Source organism: Ranitomeya imitator, chromosome 5 (assembly GCF_032444005.1).
Source record: "Ranitomeya imitator isolate aRanImi1 chromosome 5, aRanImi1.pri, whole genome shotgun sequence".
Taxonomy (NCBI): Eukaryota; Metazoa; Chordata; class Amphibia; order Anura; family Dendrobatidae; genus Ranitomeya; species Ranitomeya imitator.
In genome coordinates this window covers 83,361,921-83,383,708 of record NC_091286.1, presented here as the reverse complement: position 1 = coordinate 83,383,708, position 21,788 = coordinate 83,361,921, and the positions used below count along the sequence as shown (strand labels likewise).

Below are 21,788 nucleotides of genomic sequence, written 5' to 3'. Positions count from 1 at the left end.
TGTTTTTCACTATAAACAGAAGCCATGAAGTCAATCTAAACAGAACCTTAGATCATATCTCATATATCTATCGATAGTAAGACCAATAACATGGAATAATTATAATAGATCTTTTCATCTATATTTCATTTTTGTATTTCAAGGTATTTGTGGTGATATCATCAAGCAATGTTACTGTCCCGGTTTTCTCAGCAGAATATTATAATCCTGAACCGCTCAGTAACTGGACTGCGCCTCACACATATTTAATACAGATCAAAGCATTTTATCTACACTCATCGCTCAATTACAGCATACAGGAAGAGACGGCTAAAGGTAAGACTGATCATCAGATGAAATATACAACCGGACCAAGATGTATCTGGTGTTTTAAAGAGTTCTGGCACTTAAAGATAACCTGTCACCAGGTTTTTCCCATCTAAAGTAGGGCCAGCACCTGTAATCCCTATGTGACAGCATACTAGAATACCATCTATATGTCCCCAATGTCTCCATAAAGCAAAAAATAGCTTTTATCATACTCACCGATGGGGCGGTCCAGTCCAATGGGCGTCCCTGGTCTTGATCCGGCGCCTCCTCTCTTCTTACTTCCTATTCATGGAATAAAGACAAACTTACTGACTGACTTGGGAATCCGACCACTGGAACCCACAATCATGTCGATAAATTGATCTCTGCAGAATCCTACCTTGAATGGAGCGAAGGTGCGTATGGTCAACCATGGCTCCATTCATTGTTTATGGGAATGCAGGAAATAGCGGAGTGTTATACTATGTTTATAAAGTTTGCTAATATATTTTAAAACGTCTGTGTAAGTATACAAAATTGAGATCCGTAGAGGCGTACATTTTTTTAAAGGAGATCTGCAAGTAGGATCAGCCTTCGTAAGTCGTCTACATACACATGCAGATCATTAGATTCCAGAGAAATCCACATATTTCTTAATATATAAATGAGCTGTTACGATCTATGGGCCGAACATAGATCTCCCGGAAATTCTGCCTCCAGAGATTGTTTTAAATTAAAGGGGGTGTTACCAGTGTGAGACATGTAGATCAGGAAAGCAGACTGCCAGTCATTACACTGGTAACGTCCCCTTTTATTTAAAATAAGCTCTGGAGGCAGATTCTCAGACCTATGTCCGGCCCATAGATCTTAGCAGATAATTAACACATTAAGAAAAATGTGGATTTCTATGGAATAAAATATCGGATCGCATATAGCAATTATTATAATTATATTTAATGATTTAATTATATAATTATATTATAATTTAATGAGTATAATATAATAATACAACATAATGATATTATTATATATTTTGTTAATTATATCATTATTATTTAATTATATTTTATTCAGCTTCTTATGACCTGCATGCCAATATAGACGCTTACAAAAGTTTATCCTACAGATTCCCTTTAATATTTGTGTGTTACAACATGCTTTAATATTTACTGCTGTATATGTTGGTCCTTCTTGCACCGCCGTGTTGTGTGAATTTTTTATATTGCCCAATATCAATATATTGACATAGGCTGTCCTCTAGATTTACACATTGTCTATAGTAGTTAAATCTTTGTAAGCTTTGGCTGAGTCTGCAGTAAATGGTGTAATCTAAAAGTGAACGATGACCTGCATTTTATAAAATATTCTATGTGTGTATTACATGTAGAGTATTTTGACATTGATCCATCGTCTGGAATAATAAGAACAAAGAAACTTTTAAATATCGAAGATTTTCCTCGTAATGTGACTGTGAAGGCAGCGGATTCACAAAGAGCCTGGATCTACAGTGAAGCCATTGTACACGTGACTGTTATCAGTGCTGATCAATATGCTCCTGTCTTCAACAACTCTCTGAAAAAAGTGACAGTAAAAGAGGTGAGATTACTTGATTAAAGAGAATATTAAAGTGATATACAAAAAAATAGAACACTCCTGACTCTGGAGATATGTGAGAATGATGATTGGTCAAGGGTGAATGCATGAAAGGGGTTGTCCACTACTGGGTAACCCTTTCATAAAGGGAAGGTGCCATCAAAAAGGACATTTATTTTTAACAATTAAAAAAATGTAAAATATTAATCGCTTCAACCTCCAAGCCTGTTTTCACCTTCATGACCAGGCCAAATTTTACAATTCTGACCAGTGTTACTTTATGAGGCAATAACTCTGGAACGCTTCAACAGATCCCACTGATTCTAAGATTGTTTTTTGTAACATATCGAACTTCATGATAGTGGTAAAATTTCTTCTATATGTCTTGCGTATATTTGTGAAAAAATGGAAATTTGGCTAAAATTGTGAAATATAGTGCCCAACAATATAACGGCCTCATACAGTACCGCACAGTATAATGGCCCTATATAGTGCACCACATTCTAATGGCCCAATATATTGCCCAAAAGTATAATGGCCCCATACAGTGCACCACATTCTAATGGCCCAATATATTGCCCAACAGTATAATGGCACCATACAGTGCACCACGGTGTAATGTGCCCCACAGTATAAAGGCCACATATAATGACCTACAGTACAAAGTGCCCCATATAGAACCACAAAGTACGATGGCATAATATAGTGCCTCACAGTATAATTGCCCCATATAGTAACCCACAGTATAATGACTTCATATAGTGCCCCATAGTATAATGGCCCCATATAGCATCCCACATTGGAATGGCCTCATATAGTGCCTCACAGTCTAATGGCCCCATATAGTACCCCACAGTATGAAGGTCTCATATAGTACCCCACAGTATAATAGCCTCAAATAGTATAGGGTCCTACAGTATAATGGCCTTATATAGTACCTCACAGTATAATGGCCCCATATAGTACCCAACAGTATAATGGTACCATATAGTGCACCACAGTATAATGGCCCCATATAGTACGCCACAGTATAATAGCCCCATATAGTATATCATAGTATAATGGCTCCATATAGTACCCCACAGTATAATGGCCCAATATAGTGCACCACAGTATAATGGCCCGATATATTGCCCTGTAGTATAATGGCACCATATAGTGCACCAAAGTATAATGTGCCCCACAGTATAATGGCCCCATATAGTGCACCACACTATAATGTGCCCCATATATTGCTCTACAGTATAATGGCCCCATATAGTGCACCAAAGCATAATTGCCCCATATAGTACCCCACAGTATAATGGCTGCATATAATGCACCAAAGTATAATGGCCCCACACCGTGCCCTACAGTATAATGGCCCTATATAGTGCATCACAGTATAATGTGCCCCACAGTATAATGGTCCCATATCCTACAGTATAATGAGCCCCACAGTATAATGGCCCCATATATAGTGCACTACACTATAATATGCCCCAAATAATTATCCACAGAATTATAGCCCCATATAGTGCATCCTAGTATTGTCCCTCATCCTGATATCTGTCCCCATCCAGGTTTATGTCCCTCATCCTGGTATCTGTCCCCATCAGGTATGTATTCCCACATCCTGTTATATATTCTCCCATCATGGTATATGTTGCCCATCCTGGTATATTGGCATATATTCATAATATTCCATGGCTCTCCCCATAATAATCCATGCCCCCCCCCCCCCTATCATATTCTATGCCTCTCCCCATTATATTCCATGGCTCTCCCCATTATATTCCATGGCTCTCCCCATTATATTCCATGGCTCTCCCCATTATATTCCATGGCTCTCTCCATCACATTCCATGCCTTTCCCCATAATATTCCTTGCCTCCCCCACATCACATTCCATGCCTCTCCCCATATTATCCAGAAAAACTGCAGGAGAGATAAGCGCAAAATAAGGTCTTATCCGATAGACTTTTAAGATAAAAAAATCAGATGGTGCTCACCTGATACATCCTTGTGCTAAAGCATGTAAATGCAATCCATTTATCAGCTGCAGCAGATCCACGGGTCAGTCAGGTAACCGTATGAGGAATAATACATTTAGGCAATTTGTGGATATAATCCGCACTGCTGAATAAATTAGAAACCAGACATCTTGAATAGGGATGGGCGAACCCGAACTGTAAAGTTCAGGACCGTACTGAAAACATAGTGTACGATCACAAGGTCCCGAACACGGGTTTCCATTGGAAATCCGTGTTACAGTATGGATCCAGTTAGAGTCCAAACGTTTTTATGCATTCTTTTACAATCCCCCCTCCCGCCCCATCCCATATCTGTAAAGTCCAAGTTTGGGGTTCGGACGCAAGTTCGCGTCATCTCCGGCCCCGAACTTGAACTTTACAGAAAAACTCGGGCTAACACGCCCATCCCAAACATCGATAGGGTTCGCCCATTACTAGTCTTGAAGATAAGAGATGGTGGTTTATTCTCAACGTATTTCATAGTCTATATGACTTCTTCCTCAATAGATCACCATAATGACTTGGGTTTTCATTGGCTGTAAGCCATAATCATCAACATTGACAGAAATAAATACTTGAAATAGATCACTCTGTTTGTAATGGCTCCATATAATATAGGAGTTTCACTTTTTGTATTGAAGAACTGAAATAAATTATCTTTGTGATGATATTCTAATTTTGTGAGAAGCACCTGTATGTGGTTAGTGTGTTTATTTATATTGAATCAGGGCCGGACTGGGGTGCCAAGGGCCCACCAGTAACACTGACTTTGGGGGCCCACTTACATACAAGTATCACACTACCCTCGTTCACAAATTTACCTATATCTCTATATAATGATAAACTGAGTAGTTTGATTAATGAATGATGAGATGTTGCTTTTTTCTATACAGAATCAACACAGTGTGGTTGGAGGCCCAGATCTGAACAGGGGCCCACCAGGGAATTCCCCTGTTACCCTGTGGGCCAGTCCGAGCATGATTGAATGTATGCAATATGTGTGTAAATGCGTGTGTGTCTATACACAGTGACAATCATGGCATGTCTATGACCAATGTCTGCTGAAAATCTCGCTGAATGTTTATTTTTTTCTAGCAGATTTTACTGCAAGTAAAAGAAATAGATTTATCAACTGAGCTAATAAAATGCAGCATTACTCTATTACTTACCTTTGCTTATTTCATGTCCTTTTTTTGTAGGAGCAGAGTGTTCCTACATTCATTGCTCAGGTGCAGGCGACGGATAATGATCCAGGCAAAAATGGTTTTCTCACATATTCCATCCTGAATCAGAATCACTTTTTTACTATAGATGCTACCAATGGAATGGTCTTTGCTACTACAACCTTTGATTTTGAAAATGGAACTCATGAATTTGAGGTCAGAGCTACAAATAGATGAATTCAGAGCAGAAAATGTGTCGTACTGTGTATATGCAACTTTATCAAACGATTCCGCGTCAGTAAGGCTAGGGTCACATTGCGTTAGCAGCAGCCCGTTCAGCACATACGCTAACGGGCTGCTGCTAGCGCAAGTGCCTGCGCTACATCACGCTAGCGCAGATGGAGCTTCTGCTGGCTCTATCTGCGCTAGCAGTGACGGATCCGGAGAAATCGGTACCGGAGTTATCCGTGTCTGTGTGTCTGTTTGCTCACGTGGCACATCAGTGTGGCACACGTGCGGCAGCCGTGTGCCACCTGTGTGCCGCCTGAGGACCACACGGACCGTGCAGGAGAGACAGTGCTACAGTAAGTGATGCCCAGCTGCGTGTGGTGCTGAAGGTGGCATTCATCTCTTCTCCCCTGCATCACTGCATGCTGGAGAGAAGGGATAAAAAATCAAGTTGTTTTTTTTGTTAAAAATAAAGTTTGGGGGTCACCTCCCGCATACCACCCCGCCCCACCCACCGTGCGCCCGCCCACTTGCAGAGAAATACTCACCCAGCTCCCGTGATGCCTCTCAGCGCTGGCTGCTCATCCTGTGTGAGCGGTACCACGTGACCACTCACACAGTACAAGCTGCCGGCGCTGAGAGGAGGCATCGCGGGAGCTGGGTGAGTATTTCTCTGCAAGCGAGCGGGAGCACGGGGGGTGGGAGGCGGGAGGTGACCCCCAAACTTTATTTTTAACAAAAAAAAAAAACTTTAGTTTTCATCCCTTCTTTCCAGCATGCAGTGATACAGAGTAGAAGAGATGAATGCCGCCTTCAGCACCACACACAGGGGGGACAGCACTTACTGTAGCGCTGTCTCTCCTGCTAGCGGTACGTGCACACAGAGGAGAGTGCACACTGTTCTCCGTGTGCACGTATTTGGGACGCTTTGCGGACTATGCTGCCGGAGAAAAACGGACATGTCTCCGTGTTTTCAACACAGACACACGGTTCGTAAAGACACGGAGACATGTGCATAGACCAATTCATTTGAATGGGTCTAGGTGTGTCAGTGTCTCCGGTACGTGAGAAAATTCACTACACGTACCGGAGCCACTGACGTGTGAAACCGGCCTAAGAGATGATGGGAGGTCGACCCACCCATGTAACTACAATCCAACACCCTTTAAAGTGGATCTGCCACCAGATTTCACAATACAAACTGAATACAACCTTAAGTAGATCTCTTAGGCTATGTGCATACGATGCAGATTGTATGCGTTTTTGCAGCATTTTTCCGCCGCAGAAATGCTGCAAAAACACATACACAAAACAACCCATTGAATTCAATGGGATTCCGCAATGCTGTGCTAATGCAGCATATTTTTCCACGGCGGAAGTGCATCGCAGAAAAATATGCAGCATGCTCGTTCTTTGTGCGGAATCACGGCGATTCCGAACACATAGGAATGCATTAATCCGCTTACTTCCCGCATGGGGCTATACCCACCATGCGCAAAGTAAGTGGATCATGTGCGGATGATACCCAGGGTGGAGGAGAGTAGACTCTCTTCCCGGCCCTAAAAATAGAATTAAAATAAGAAATAGTTATTTACTCACCTTCTGGCGGCCCCCGGATCCAGCCCAGGCCTTAGCGATGCTCCCGGCAGCTCCCGTTCCCAGTGATGCCTTGCGACAATGACCTGTGATGATGTAGCGGTCTTGCGTGATTCTATGTCATCTGGGGTCATTGTCACAAGGCATCACTGGGAATGGGAGCTGCCGGGAGCATCGCGAGGAGCGGGAAGGCTGCAAGGGGCAGCCGGAAGGTGAGAATATCACGATTTTTTTTAAAATTATTTTTAACATTATATCTTTTTACTATTGATGCTGCATAGGCAGCATCAATAGTAAAAAGTTGGTCACACTTGTCAAACACTATGTTTGACAAGTGTGACCAACCTGTCAATCATTTTTCCAAAGATGCTACAGATCGCTTGGAAAACGGTAGCATTCTGCAAGCTAATTACGCTTGCAAAACGCTAGTGTTTCCGCATGCATTTTACCCGCAGCAGGAAGTTGCGGAATTGCCACGGAAATTTCCGGGGCAATTCCGCAACGTCTGCATATAGCCTTAGAACTGATGAGACTGTTGCACTCTGAAAATTCACGTCATAGTATCCATGATTAAGACATCAAGTCGAAACGTGTCGGAATAATGCTGCCACTCCATGAACTTTTTATCCGTGTTGCTGTGTAATACTTTTTGAGTGGCTTACCATTATCTATATTTTAATATGAAGAAATAAACAATAATTTTTACTTGGATTTCCTGCTGTAACTATCGTATTTTCTCCAATAGTAGCCGTGTAATCCACTTAGAAGGTTGTTAAAGGGGTTCTCCGAGAAATTGAATAACACAAATATAATACAGATATATAAATATTAGAAATTTTTTCTAAATACCTTCATTTAGCAAAAAAATTGCACAAAAAAGTCATCTTTATTTAGTGAACTTTCAGGATTTTAAAGCGAATCTGTCACCTGAAAAAATGCTATTAAGCTACAGATATTGGGTTAATCTGTAGGACAATAGCGTCCTGAATCATGTTATGGAAGTAGAAATACGGTGATTAAGATATCAAACATATTCCTATTTTATATGAATATTTTCAAATAAAATGTATTACTGTGGATTTTTTTACATGGGTAGATTTTCATTTCTGCCGAGGATGATGGAATTCCACATAAGAAACAAGGCTACGTTACTCTCGTTATCCAAGTACTGGATGTTAATGACTGTGAGCCCGTGTTTCCACCTCATGGCGATATGTACGTCGGAGAAAGTGCACCAATCGGCACAGTAATTGGCCAAATCACAGCAACAGATGAAGACAGTGGAGATAATGCTTTTATAGTCTACAGTCTGTTTGGTAATGTAAATGTGTTATATCATATTATATGTGTAATATCGTGATAAAGCAGTGATGTACGGCTGCTCCCTGCCACCTACCGCCTGCCAAATAATTTCTATTCTGTTCATGGCTGAATATCTACTGGTACATAAGCCTACCTCTACCTTGCCATTTCTTTGGTTTTCCTTGTGAAACATTTTTTTTATTAATCTATTTTTTTATTTGTTTCTATTTTTTTAGGTTATGTTCACTAGTGATGAGCGAGTATAATCGTTGCTCGGGTTTTCCCGAGCACGCTCGGGTGGTCTCCGAGTATTTGTGACTGCTTGGAGATATAGTTTTCCTTGCCACAGCTGCATGATTTGCGGCTACTAGACAGCTTGATTACATGTGGGGATTCCCTAGCAACCAGGCAACCCCCACATGTACTCAGGCTGGCTAATAGCTGGAAATCATGCAGCTGAGTCAACAAAAACTAAATCTCCGAGAAGTCACAAATACTCGGAGACCACCCGAGCAACGAGTATACTCGCTCATCACTAATGTTCACACGTTATGTTTTTGCTTCGATTTTTTTCTGCAGGCAAAAAATATTATCATGGCAGTAAAGAAGCTGCTTACAAAAAGCAGGCTTTTGCTGCATTTTTTTGGTACCTATGTGTTATATGTTTAACCCCCTTCCTACATGTGACGTACTCTTCCGTCGAGGTGGGGTGGGCCCGTATGCTCACTGACGGAATAGTACGTCATAGCGATCGGCCACGCTCACGGGGGGAGCGCGGCCGATCACAGCTGACATCTGGCACTATGTGCCAGGAGTGGTCACGGACTGCTCCTGGAACATTAACCACCGAAACACTGTGATCAAACATGATCGCAGTGTTCCGGAGGCATAGGGATGCATCACGCATGGAGGGGGCTCCCTGCGTGCTTCCCTGAGACCCTCCGTACAATGTGATGTGCTCGCGCTGTACCGAGCATCTCCTCCCTGCAGGCCCCGGATCCAAAATGGCTGCGGGGCTGCATCCGGGTCCTGCAGCGAAGTGGCTTACCAACGCCTGCTCAGAGCAGGCGCCAAGAAGCCTCTCTGCAGTGCACGTCAGATCGCTGATCTGACACAGTGCTCTGCAAAGAGCCCCCGGGGCAATGTTATAGTGTAAAAAAAAAATATTCAGATGTGTAAAAAAAAATTTAAAAAAATTCCTAAAAAAAAAATAAATAAAAAAATATATATTGTTCCCATAAATACATTTCTTTATCTAAATAAAAAAAACAATAAAAGTGCACATATTTAGTATCGCTGCGTCTGTAACGACCCGACCTAAAAAACTGTCCCACTAGTTAACCCCTTCAGTGAACGCCGTAAAAAAAAAAAACGAGGTAAAAACCAACGCTTTATTATCATACCGCCGAACAAAAAGTGGAATAACGCGCGATCAAAAAGACAGATATAAATAACCATGGTACCGTTGAAAACATAATCTTGTCCCGCAAAAAATGAGCTGCCATAAAGCATCATCAGCAAAAAAATAAAAAAGTTATAGTCCTCAGAATAAAGCGATGCAAAAATAAGTATTTTTTCTATAAAATAGTTTTTATCGTATAAAAGCGCCAAAACATTAAAAAATGATATAAATGAGGTATCACTGTAATCGTACTGACCCGAAGAATAAAACTGCTTTATCCATTTTACCAAACGCAGAACGGTATAAACGCCCCCACCAAAAGAAATTCATGAATAGCTGGTTTTTGGTCATTCTGCCTCACAAAAATCGGAATAAAAAGCGATCAAAAAAGTCACGTGCCCGAAAATGTTACCAACAAAAATGTCAACTCGTCCAGCAAAAAAACAAAACCTCACATAACTCTGTGGACCAAAATATGGAAAAATTATAGGTCTCAAAATGTGGTAACACAAAAGTATTTTTTCCAATAAAAAGCGTCTTTTAGTGTGTGACGGCTGCCAATCATAAAAATCCACTAGAAAACCCGCTATAAATAGTAAATCAAACCCCCCTTCAACACCCCCTTAGTTAGGGAAAAATTTAAAAATTAAAAAAAATGTATTTATTTCCATTTTCCCATTAGGGTTAGGGCTAGGGTTAGGGCTAGGGTTAGGGTTGGGGCTAGGGTTAGGATTACATTTATGGTTGGGATTAGGGTTAGGGGTGTGTCAGGGTTAGGGGTGTGGTTAGGGTTATGGTTGGGATTAGGGTTAGGGGTGTGGTTAGGGTTGGGATTAGTGTTAGGGATGTGTTGGGGTTAGGGGTGTGGTTGGGGTTAGGGGTGTGGTTAGGATTAGGATTAGGGGTGTGTTTGGGTTAGGGTTTTAGTTAGACTTGGGGGTTTCCAATGTTTACGCACATCAGGGGCTCTCCAAACGCAACATGGTGTCCCATCTTAATTCCAGTCAATTTTGCATTGAAAAGTCAAACGGCGCTCCTTCCCTTCCGAGCTCTGCCATGCACCCAAACAGTGGTTTACCCCCACATATGGGGTATCAGCAAACTCATGACAAATTTCACAACAACTTGTGGGTCCAATTTCTTCTCTTACCCTTGGGAAAATAAAAAATTGGGGCAAAAAGATCATTTTTGTGAAAAAATATGATTTTTTATTTTTACGGCTCTGCATTATAAACTTCTGGGAAGCACTTGGTGGGTCAAAGTGCTCACCACACATCTAGATAAGTTCCTTAGGGGGTCTAGTTTCCAAAATGGTGTTACTTGTGGGGGGTTTCAATGTTTAGGCACATCAGGGGCTCTCCAAACGCAACATAGCGTCCCATCTCAATTCCAGTCAATTTTGCATTGAAAAAGTCAAATGGCGCTCCTTCCCTTTTGAGCTCTGCCATGCACCCAAACAGTGGTTTACCCCCACATATGGGGTATCGACGTACTCAGGACAAATTGTACAACAACGTTTGGGGTCCAATTTTTCCTGTTACCCTTGGAAAAATAAAACAAATTGGAGCGGAGTTAAATTTCTTGTGAAAAAATGTTCATTTTTTTTTTAAACATTCCAAAAATTCCTGTGAAACACCTGAAGCTTTAATACACTTTTTGAATGTGATTTTGAGCACCTTGAGGGGTGCAGTTTTTAGAATGGTGTCACACTTGGTTATTTTCTATCATATAGACCCCTCAAAATTACTTCAAATGTGATGTGGTCCCTGAAAAAAAAAAATGGTGTAAAAATGAGAAATTGCTGGTCAACTTTTAACCCTTATAACTCCCTAACGAAAAAAAATTTTGGTTCCAAAATTGTGCTGATGTAAAGTAGACATGTGGGAAATGTTACTTATTAAGTATTTTATGTGACATATCTCTGTGATTTAAGGGCATAAAAATTCATATTTGGAAAATTGCGAAATTTTCAAAATTTTTGCCAAATTTCCGCTTCTTTCACAAATAAATGCAGGTAATATCAAATAAATTTTACCACTATCATGAAGTACAATATGTCAGGAGAAAACTTTGTCAGAATCACCGTTGAAGCGTTCCAGAGTTATAACCTCATAAAGGGACAGTGGTCAGAAATGTAAAAATTGGCCCGGTCATTAACATGCAAACCACCCTTGGGAATAAAGGGGTTAACAAGCTTAGTTTTATGCATCAAAAAGCAGCAAAATGCTTGGTTGTGGTTTCTGCAGCATTTTTGCACTTTCTCATAGTTTTCTATGGTGAACAAACCTGCAAAAACAAAATTCACTCAGTAAAAAAAAAGAAATTGTGTGTTTCAAATTCAAATCAGCTTTTATTTGCATAAAAAAGCAGCAAAAAGCATTTCAAAAATGCAAGGAGTGAACATAGCCTCATTATGTTTGTTGGTCTCTTATTTTCTGTTATAATGTCCTACTGAACCCTAAACTATACATATCCATTACCTGCCTGATGAATATCCCATTCTACCACTGTACATTTAGCGACACAATGCTATTACCATGTGACTTAATGGTTGCTGACGTTCTCTCCGTTTCTCTGAGGACAGATGAAGGTGATCAGTTTGATGTGGATGGACTGCTTGGAAACATTTTCGTAAAACGTCAGCTTGACCATGAAATAAAGGAAAGGTCCATACTAACTCTTACAGCCAAAAATAACAAGACGGCTCCTTTCTACCAGGTGAGGGGACAGTGAGATCCTGCATGTACAGTATAGGAGGTTACTTTAATAGGTCTTAATAGTCTTATCAAAACTATATTAATAAACCTATACGTGTACTCCAACAGTAATGCCATCCTATATTGCCTGAAGTAATTCTTTACTGCCTAGTGTAGTTAATATTGCCCAATAGGGCACATACCTGATGGATGTATTATATCTGTGCAAAGTGGACTACTTGGTGGACCATGAGCTATGATTACGGATGGTTTATGACTAATGTTGCCATTGCCATACAAGATTTCTGCAAGGTGTTTTATAGAGTGTATTTATTCAAAAGGCTCTCTTCATCCCTACTCTATTATATATTGTTTTCCAACCTTGTTGAGAGGGCTCTGATAGGGAAGTGAGGGATAGACCACGTTGAGTGGGGGCGCCAGATCGTTCTGTAGGGTGCCAACCTCCACAGCCAGGTAGGGATTTATCTACAGTAGGGTTATTGCAGGGAATCTGTAGGCAAATTAATGTTGGTCAGTGTATCATATTGGTATCAAACCTTCTTTTTTCACTGGGTAGGTGTATTTTTTAAATATTGTTAAATAAAGCTAGGGAGGGGAATTTATGTTCACATACTGTATTTAATTTAATTCCTTGCTATACCTCTTTTTGGATATAAATTTGCTGAAGTCATTGCACCAGTCATGTAGCAAACATCCAGGATAGCGACACCTCAATGTGCGTTTCACTAGTTCTTGCCTTCTTCTGGAGGTACTGACCAGGGTTGCCAATAATCCAGAAGCTCCTGGACTATCAGTAAAATTAGGGCAATTTTTTCCCCGTCTGTAAAAAAAAAATTGATGTGTCCATGATTGTTTTGAAGCTGTATAGCCTTGTATATATTATTAGGACTGTATTTATCACCATTTTGCAGTTCACAGTGAATGCATCAAATGTCTTTGTATTGGATTCATGGTCTGCAGGCATAGATCACTGATAATCCTAATGATTTCATGTGGTAATGTAACGTGTTCATAAAAAGTTTGTTATCCCTCATTTTTCGTTTGTTATCCCTCATTAAGTTTGCTACCCTGGTATTCTAAAGGTTAAAAAAATGGAGTATATATAGTTGGTTATTAATGACCGACACCTCACTCTACTCACCCACTGACACTGACACTACTATATACAGTACACCCCTCTGTTGGGCCCATGAGTCACAGTCTGCAGGACAGGCACTCACAGCGTATGCATTTGTTGGTGCGCATGCACAATGTTAAAGGGAATCTTAGCTTCTCAATGTATGTGACATCACTTATTGATGACATGTTCAAAGTGGGAAGAACCTAAAAAGGCAAAATCATGTGAATGAAATATGGCAAGTGATTGTGGATGTCGCTGGGCAAGACCACCTGAGGAGCTTAATAATTTTATTTCTATAGCGCCAACATATTCTGCAGCACTTTACATTTTTAGAGGGGACTTGTACAGACAATAAAAGACTTTACAGGATAACAATAATCACATAAACAACAGATAACAAGAGGAATGAGGGCCCTGCTCGCAAGTTTACAATCTATGAGGAAATGGGGAGTCACGAAAGGTGGATGGTAACAATTGCTTTCGTTGTTCTGACCAGCCATAATGTAAGAAATCTGGTGATCATGTAATGCTGCATGAACCGGTTATCAGACAGACTGTGTAAAAGTACAGACACAGAGGGCTATTAAATGCATAAAGGGTATGAGAACATGATACAAGGGTCCTGGTTATGAAGAAAATTTTCAATGACCAACTCAGAGATAGTTACATAAATATGTTGAGGCAGTAGGCCAGTCTGAAGAAATACATTATTAGGGCACGCTTAAAACTGTGGGTATTGAGGATTAATCAAATTATCCTGGGTAGTATATTCCAAAGAATTGGTGCAGCACGTGAGAAGTCTTGGGAGACGGAGTGGGAGGTTCGGATTATTGAGGATGTTAATCTTAGGTCATTAGCAGAACAGAGGGCATGGTAGGGATGGTAGACTGAGACAAGGGAGGAGATGTAGGGTGGTGCTAAACTGTGCAATGCTTTGTGGGTGAGAGTGATAAGTTTATATTGTATTCTGGAGTGGATGGGTAACCAGTGCAATGAATGGCACAAGATAGAGGCATTGGTGATGAATGAATATGATCCTGGCTGCAGCATTTAAGACAGATTTAAGATAGAGAGAGAGGGGAGAGTTTGGTAAGACAGAGACCGATTAGTAGAGAGTTACAATAGTCCAGACGGGAATGAATAAGAGCAACAGTAAGAGTTTTTGCAGAGTCGAAAGTAAGAAAAGGTCGAATTCTAGAAATGTTTTTGAGGTGCAGATAACAAAAGTGAGCCAGTGATCGGATGTCTAATTTGTTTGTATCTTTCAGGCTAAAACTCTTCTTACAGTTTACATACTGGACGAAAATGATAATGCGCCACAATTTACACTGCAAAAATACTTTGCTGAAATAGACGTGAAGAGTCCAGTGGGATCATCTGTAATAACTGTGGAAGCTACAGACAGGGATGAGGTACAAATTTGATATATTTTTTCTGTGAGTTGGAGTTTGGGATATGAAGTAGAGTTTATTTTGATGCACAGGACAAGCGATGGATACTGCGTTCACCTCGTTGCCTTTTATCCTGACCCTTTTCCAGTAAGCTAGAATACTTGCTCTACGGAACACTGTGTCCACGTTGTCTTTCCCTTTACCTGTGCAGTCGTTACTGATGAAGGTTGATTGAGACCGAAACATTTATAATTATTCATGGACTGCAATTAAAATTAAGTAATTTGTTCCAAAATTCTTTTGAGTGCCAAGTTTTTGATATATTTAATTGATTTTGGACCCTACTTGAGCAGCTATTCACGTGTGCCGTGATTTTTCTTCACTGATCCTTCAGTGACCTGCCCCCTATTTTACGTACTGCATAGAATATTGTTTGAAAAAATAAATTGACATTCATCAGGCAAGATTGCCTTGTGCAGGCGTGTACTACGGAGGACAGAGAATGAACTTCAATCCAATATTGCAGCCAGCATGCAGCCAGCGGGTAAGGGAAGGGTGAATCAAACACCCGAAAACTCCACCCATATGACCCAAAACCGTCCCGCCAAATTCAGGTGACAGGTTCCCTTTAAAATATGTCAGATTTATCATAACAGTTCGTACTGTTTGATAAATGCAGTGTATTTTAAGTTCGTCTATTCTCAATTTACACCAATTTTTAGACCTTGTGTGTCATAATTCTGGTGCTTTTGTTATTTTTTTACCAGGGTTTTGCATGTTAGGATATGTACCTCTTCCAATAAGCCATACCCCTTTTCAGTAAGCTCAAACAGCTTTATTGGGCAAGGCGTAGAAAGTCGTTATGGTGCATGTCATGACAGACATTTCTCTGGTTCAAATTATGCTGGGATTAGCACTTGTGGGGATTGTTTGTTAAAGATCTGAGCACCAGGTAGCACTATAGTAGATATCATGGACCCTAAAAGACTGGTATATTTATTTTGAAAAGCCTTTATAAAAGTTTAATCAAAATCTGTGGCCACTTAGCTTAACTGACATTTCCTCATTGTCTTTCCCATGTTGCTGAGATCTCACACTGCTCAGTACAAGCTGCAGCTCTCAGTAAATGTTATGGCTGATCGGTGTATAATTATTTATGTTGTTTATTTCAATTACTGACATATATGTTACTATTTACACTCCCTGGTTTTCCAGTACAGCTTCCTAGTAAATTTTAGAACATGGTTGTCAGGTTCATCTTCCCACAAGAGTATTTGTGATGAAATGTTACCATATTGTCATAAACACATGATACATAGGGAATAAATTCAGTAAGGTCTTCAGCCTGAAACATGAAAAATAGCCAAGCTCAATATTCATGGTGAAAGTCACTGAGATTTATTACAGTAGATTAGTTGATATCATGTTTGGCAGTTGCCAGATATAACAATATACAGGGTGAAAACCCTTGCAAAAAAGGGGGCATGTCTAAAACCATACAATAATACTAAAATAAACTCTTAATGATGCAAAAGGGAACAACTTTATTAAGAGGTTGATAAAAACATTGAAATGCAGTACAAGGAATTCATACAAAGCAGGGAACCAGGGGAAAAGGAATAGGGGTATGGCAGCTGGAAAATCCCAGGGGATGGCACCATGCAAAGGAGCATAAAAAGAGAATTAATTAAGATGATGTAACAAATTCAGTAAATAAAAAATGTTTCTTTTATCTTCTTAGACATGCTTTCCCCTTTTCTTTTTTTTGCTAGGGTTTCTATATGTTGTCAACATCAGGGTGTAAGGCCGGTTTCACACGTCCAGATAATTCCGGTACCGGAGAAATCGGTACTGGAGTTATCTGTGTCCGTGTGCTCACATGGCACATCAGTGTGGCACACGCGCGGCAGCTGTGTGCCGCCCATGTACCGACTGAGGACCACATGGACCGTGCAGGAGACAGCGCTACAGTTAAGCGCTGTCCCCTGCTTTTGGTGCTGAAGCCGGCATTCATTCCTTCTCCCCAGCAGCGTTCGCTGGAGAGAAGGAATGAAAAATCAAGGTTTTTTTTTTCTTGTAAAAAAATAAAGTTTGGGGTCACCTCCCACCTCCCATCCCCTGTGCGCCCGCCCGCTTGCCGAGAAATACTTTCCCAGCTCCTGTGATGTCTGTTCTCAGCGCCGGCAGCCTGTGCTGTGTGAGCGGTCACGTGGTACCGCTCATTACAGTGAGGAATATGCGCATATTCCTCACTGTAATGAGCGGTACCACGTGACCGCTCACACAAGTCAGGCTGCCGTCCCTGAGAGCAGACATCGCAAGAGCTGGGTGAATATTTCTCAGCAAGCATGCGGGCGCACAGGGGATGGGAGGTGACCCCAAACTTTATTTTAGCAAAGAAAAAAAAACCTTGATTTTTCATTCCTTCTCTCCAGCGAACGCTGCTGGGGAGAAGGAATGAATGCCGGCTTCAGCACCAAAAGCAGGGGACAGCGCTTACTGTAGCGCTGTCTCTCCTACCGCGGTATGTGAACACGGAGGAGAGTGCACACTGTTCTCCGTGTGCACATGTGCGGGACGCTTTGCGGACCGTGCTGCCAGAGAAAAGCAGACATGTACTCGTGTTTTCAACACGGGCACACGGTCCGTGAAAACACGGAGACCTGTGCCAGACTACGTGTGTCAGTGTCTCCGGTACGTGAGAAAACTATCAGTACACGTACCGGAGACACTGACGTGTGAAAGAGGCCTAACAGAGCAGCACCGAACATTGCCTAGCGGCTGTTGCTGGGTACTGCACCCTATCACCTGTTAACTTGAATGGGAGATATTAAGCTGTGTTCTTTCCCATACATTGCTTATATCCGGCAACCAATAAAAGCTGATTAGTGGGGTGCTGGGTCTCTCCCAGACAACCCCTTTAAACAATGTGTATAGCCAGGTGGTTAAATCCACTAACTAGTAAAGATACTAACTGTCTTTTCTGCATATTTTGTATTTTCTATTGTCCTTTGTGGTGTGAAAAAAAAATCATCATGGTTATATAACATTAATGCATATTTCCGACAGGGCAATAATGGGGTTGTTGAGTATTCCCTGGTGTCTGACCCGTCATCCACCTACTTCACCTTTGAAAATGTAAGATATGGAAAAATAATTACTGCTACAAACCATCTGAAGCCTGGATTGGTCAGTCTGTCAGTGGTCGCTAAAGACCGAGGGTCTCCTCCACTCGCAAACACGAGCTCCGTCACGGTCAATTTGGTAAATAAGATGAAAACTCTGCCGGTGTTCAGCCCCAATGAAGTAAGGTACGGATGGTCTTTAATTAGGGTATGTGCAGACGTTCCGCAAAAGCCGCAATGCTGCCAGGAAAAAAGCTGCGTAAAATACGTGCGTTGTTAACGCTTTTTTGCTTTTGTTTTTTTTTAATGAGTTTTTACTTGCATTCTTTTTCCCCCCCATTCATTTGAATGGGTGAAAGATGCAGTTAAAACGCTGAAGGAATTGACATGGAAAAAGGCTTTGAAGGTTGTGCAAGAAAAAAAATAATCAGCATGTTCAAGAGATTTCAGAAATCTCATTCGCTTTGCTGGTAGAGTAAATTGCTGCATCTTTTCAATGTCTAAAACACACGTAAAAACACTGCAAAAAATGTAACATATGAACAAGCTCTTAGCAGGATTGTCCACCACTGGAGAACCTTTTCTTAATTGCTGAAGTATCCACATATAAAATAAATAATATACCCACCTGCCAAACTGACACCGCTCCAGCGATATTAGTACTGTGATTCCTGGCAGCTCTGTTACATTCTCATGTCATTTAATAGTAAAAAAAATATATAATTTAATAAAAAAAAATAATTCCTGATTGGCTGCAGCCATTTGGCATTCCCGGTGTTCACGTGACATTATAATCTCCTATGACTGCAAGGAATCATGGCACGGTCATTAGAGGAGTGCAGTCAGTACAAGAGGAAAGTATATTATTATGTTACAATATGGCTACATATTGTTATATCATACGTGCTAATACTGTTACGTAGTGTCCAGACAATAAAAAATAAACAAAAGACTCTGATATAGTGCCAAATCTATGTGCATACTCCTGGTGTACTTGTCTCCAGGGGCCACCCAGCAGACAGGAGTTAGGGGTTAGGGGTGAATCCCCATAAAGCTCCCCTGCGGATAGCTCTACTGCCCTGATTATTATTATTGTACTAGATGGTGGCCCGATTCTAACGCATCGGGTATTCTAGAATATGCATGTCCACGTAGTATATTGCACAGCCCACGTAGTATATTGCCCAGTCACATAGTATATTGTCCATCCACATAGTATATTGTACAGCCCATGTAGTATATTGCCCAGCCACGTAGTATATTGCCCAACCACGTAGTATATTGCACAGCCCACGTAGTATATTGCCCAGTCACGTAGTATATTACCCAACCACGTAGTATATTGCCCAGTCATGTACTATATTGCCCAGTCACGTAATATATTGCCCAGCCACATAGTATATTGCCCAGTCACATAGTATATAGCCCAGCCACGTAGTATATTGCCCAGTCACGTACTATATTGCCCAGCCACGTAGTATATTGCCCAACCAGGTAGTATATTGCCCAGTCACGTAGTATATTGCCCAGCCCGCGTAGTATATTGCTCAGCGCACGTAGTATATTGCACAGCCCGCGTAGTATATTGCCCAGCAGCCCGCGTATTATATTGCTCAGCCCACGTATTATATAGCAATGTGGGCATCATATCCCTGTTAAAAAAAAAAAGAATTAAAATAAAAATAGTTATATACTCACCTTCCGTTGGCACCCGGATCCAGGAAGCATTTACCGATGCTCCTCGTGCGCTCCGGTCTCAAGAGTGCATTGCGGTCTCGCGAGATGATGACATAGCGGTCTCGTGAGATCGCAATGCATGGACCGGTCACTGGAGCGTCACGAGGAACGGGAAAGGCGCCGAAAGGTGAGTATATGTTGATTTTTTTTTTTAAATTATTTTTAACCCCTTCAAGACCCAGCCTATTTTGACCTTAAAGACCTTGCCGTTTTTTGCAATTCTGACCAGTGTCCCTTTATGAGGTAATAACTCAGGAACGCTTCAACGGATCCTAGCGGTTCTGAGATTGTTTTTTCGTGACATATTGGGCTTCATGTTAGTGGTAAATTTAGGTCAATAAATTCTGCATTTATTTGTGATAAACACGGAAATTTGGCGAAAATTTTGAAAATTTCGCAATTTTCACATTTTGAATTTTTATTCTGTTAAACCAGAGAGATATGTGACACAAAATAGTTAATAAATAACATTTCCCACATGTTTACTTTACATCAGCACAATTTTGGAAACAAAATTTTTTTTTGTTAGGAAGTTATAAGGGTTAAAATTCGACCAGCGATTTGTCATTTTTACAACGAAATTTACAAAACCATTTTTTTTAGGGACCACCTCACATTTGAAGTCAGTTTGAGGGGTCTATTTGGCTGAAAATACCCAAAAGTGACACCATTCTAAAAACTGCACCCCTCAAGGTACTCAAAACCACATTCAAGAAGTTTATTAACCCTTCAGGTGCTTCACAGCAGCAGAAGCAACATGGAAGGAAAAAATGAACATTTAACTTTTTAGTCACAAAAATTATCTTTTAGCAACAATTTTTTTATTTTCCCAATGGTAAAAGGAGAAACTGAACCACGAAAGTTGTTGTCCAATTTGTTCTGAGTACGCTGATACCTCATATGTGGGGGTAAACCACTGTTTTGGCGCACGGCAGGGCTTGGAAGGGAAGGAGCGCCATTTGACTTTTTGAATCAAAAATTGGCTCCACTCTTTAGCGGACACCATGTCACGTTTGGAGAGCCCCCGTGTGCCTAAAAATTGGAGCTCCCCCACAAGTGACCCCATTTTGGAAACTAGACGCCCCAAGGAACTTATCTAGATGCATAGTGAGCACTTTGAATCCCCAGGTGCTTCACAAATTGATCCGTAAAAATGAAAAAGTACTTTTTTTTCACAAAAAAATTCTTTTAGCCTCAATTTTTTCATTTTCACATGGGCAACAGGATAAAATGGATCCTAAAATGTGTTGGGCAATTTCTCCTGAGTACACCAATACCTCACATGTGGAGGTAAACCACTGTTTGGGCACATGGTAAGGCTCGGAAGGGAAGGAGCGCCATTTGACTTTTTGAATGAAAAATTATTTCCATCGTTAGCGGACACCATGTCGCGTTTGGATAGCTCCTGTGTGCCTAAACATTGGCGCTCCCCCACAAGTGACCCCATTTTGGAAACTAGACCCCCCAAGGAACTAATTTAGATGCCTAGTGAGCACTTTAAACCCTCAGGTGCTTCACAAATTGATCTGTAAAAATGAAAAAGTAATTTTTTTTCACAAAAAAATTCTTTTCGCCTCAATTTTTTCATTTTCACATGGGCAGTAGGATAAAATGGATCATAAAATTTGTTGGGCAATTTCTCCCGAGTACGCCGATACCTCATATGTGGGGGTAAACCACTGTTTGGGCACTCGGCAGGGCTCGGAAGAGAAGGCGCGCCATTTGACTTTTTGAATGGAAAATTAGCTCCAATTGTTAGCGGACACCATGTCGCGTTTGGAGAGCCCCTGTGTGCCTAAACATTGGAGCTCCCGCACAAGTGACCCCATTTTGGAAACTAGACCCCCCAGGGAACTTATCTAGATGCATATTGAGCACTTTAAACCCCCACGTGCTTCACAGAAGTTTATAACGCAGAGCCATGAAAATAAAAAATAATTTTTCTTTCCTCAAAAATGATTTTTTAGCCTGGAATTTCCTATTTTGCCAAGGATAATAGGAGAAATTGGACCCCAAATATTGTTGTCCAGTTTGTCCTGAGTACGCTGATACCCCATATGTGGGGGTAAACCACTGTTTGGGCGCACGGCAGGGCTCGGAAGGGATGGCACGCC

At 41.0% G+C, this 21,788-nt stretch overlaps 1 protein-coding gene across 2 annotated transcripts in view; it reads left to right on the top strand.

The window, feature by feature from the left end:
* Positions 1-21,788, top strand: part of LOC138681406 (protocadherin Fat 4-like) — a 286,716-nt gene that overhangs the window by 80,365 nt on the left and 184,563 nt on the right. For both annotated transcript variants that reach the window (XM_069768890.1, XM_069768889.1), the window contains exons 21-27: positions 144-315; positions 1,676-1,884; positions 5,093-5,272; positions 7,977-8,196; positions 12,169-12,302; positions 14,690-14,833; positions 17,882-18,123. In XM_069768890.1, coding sequence (XP_069624991.1) covers positions 144-315; positions 1,676-1,884; positions 5,093-5,272; positions 7,977-8,196; positions 12,169-12,302; positions 14,690-14,833; positions 17,882-18,123 — 1,301 coding nt within the window. The remainder of the gene's footprint in view (positions 1-143; positions 316-1,675; positions 1,885-5,092; positions 5,273-7,976; positions 8,197-12,168; positions 12,303-14,689; positions 14,834-17,881; positions 18,124-21,788) is intronic.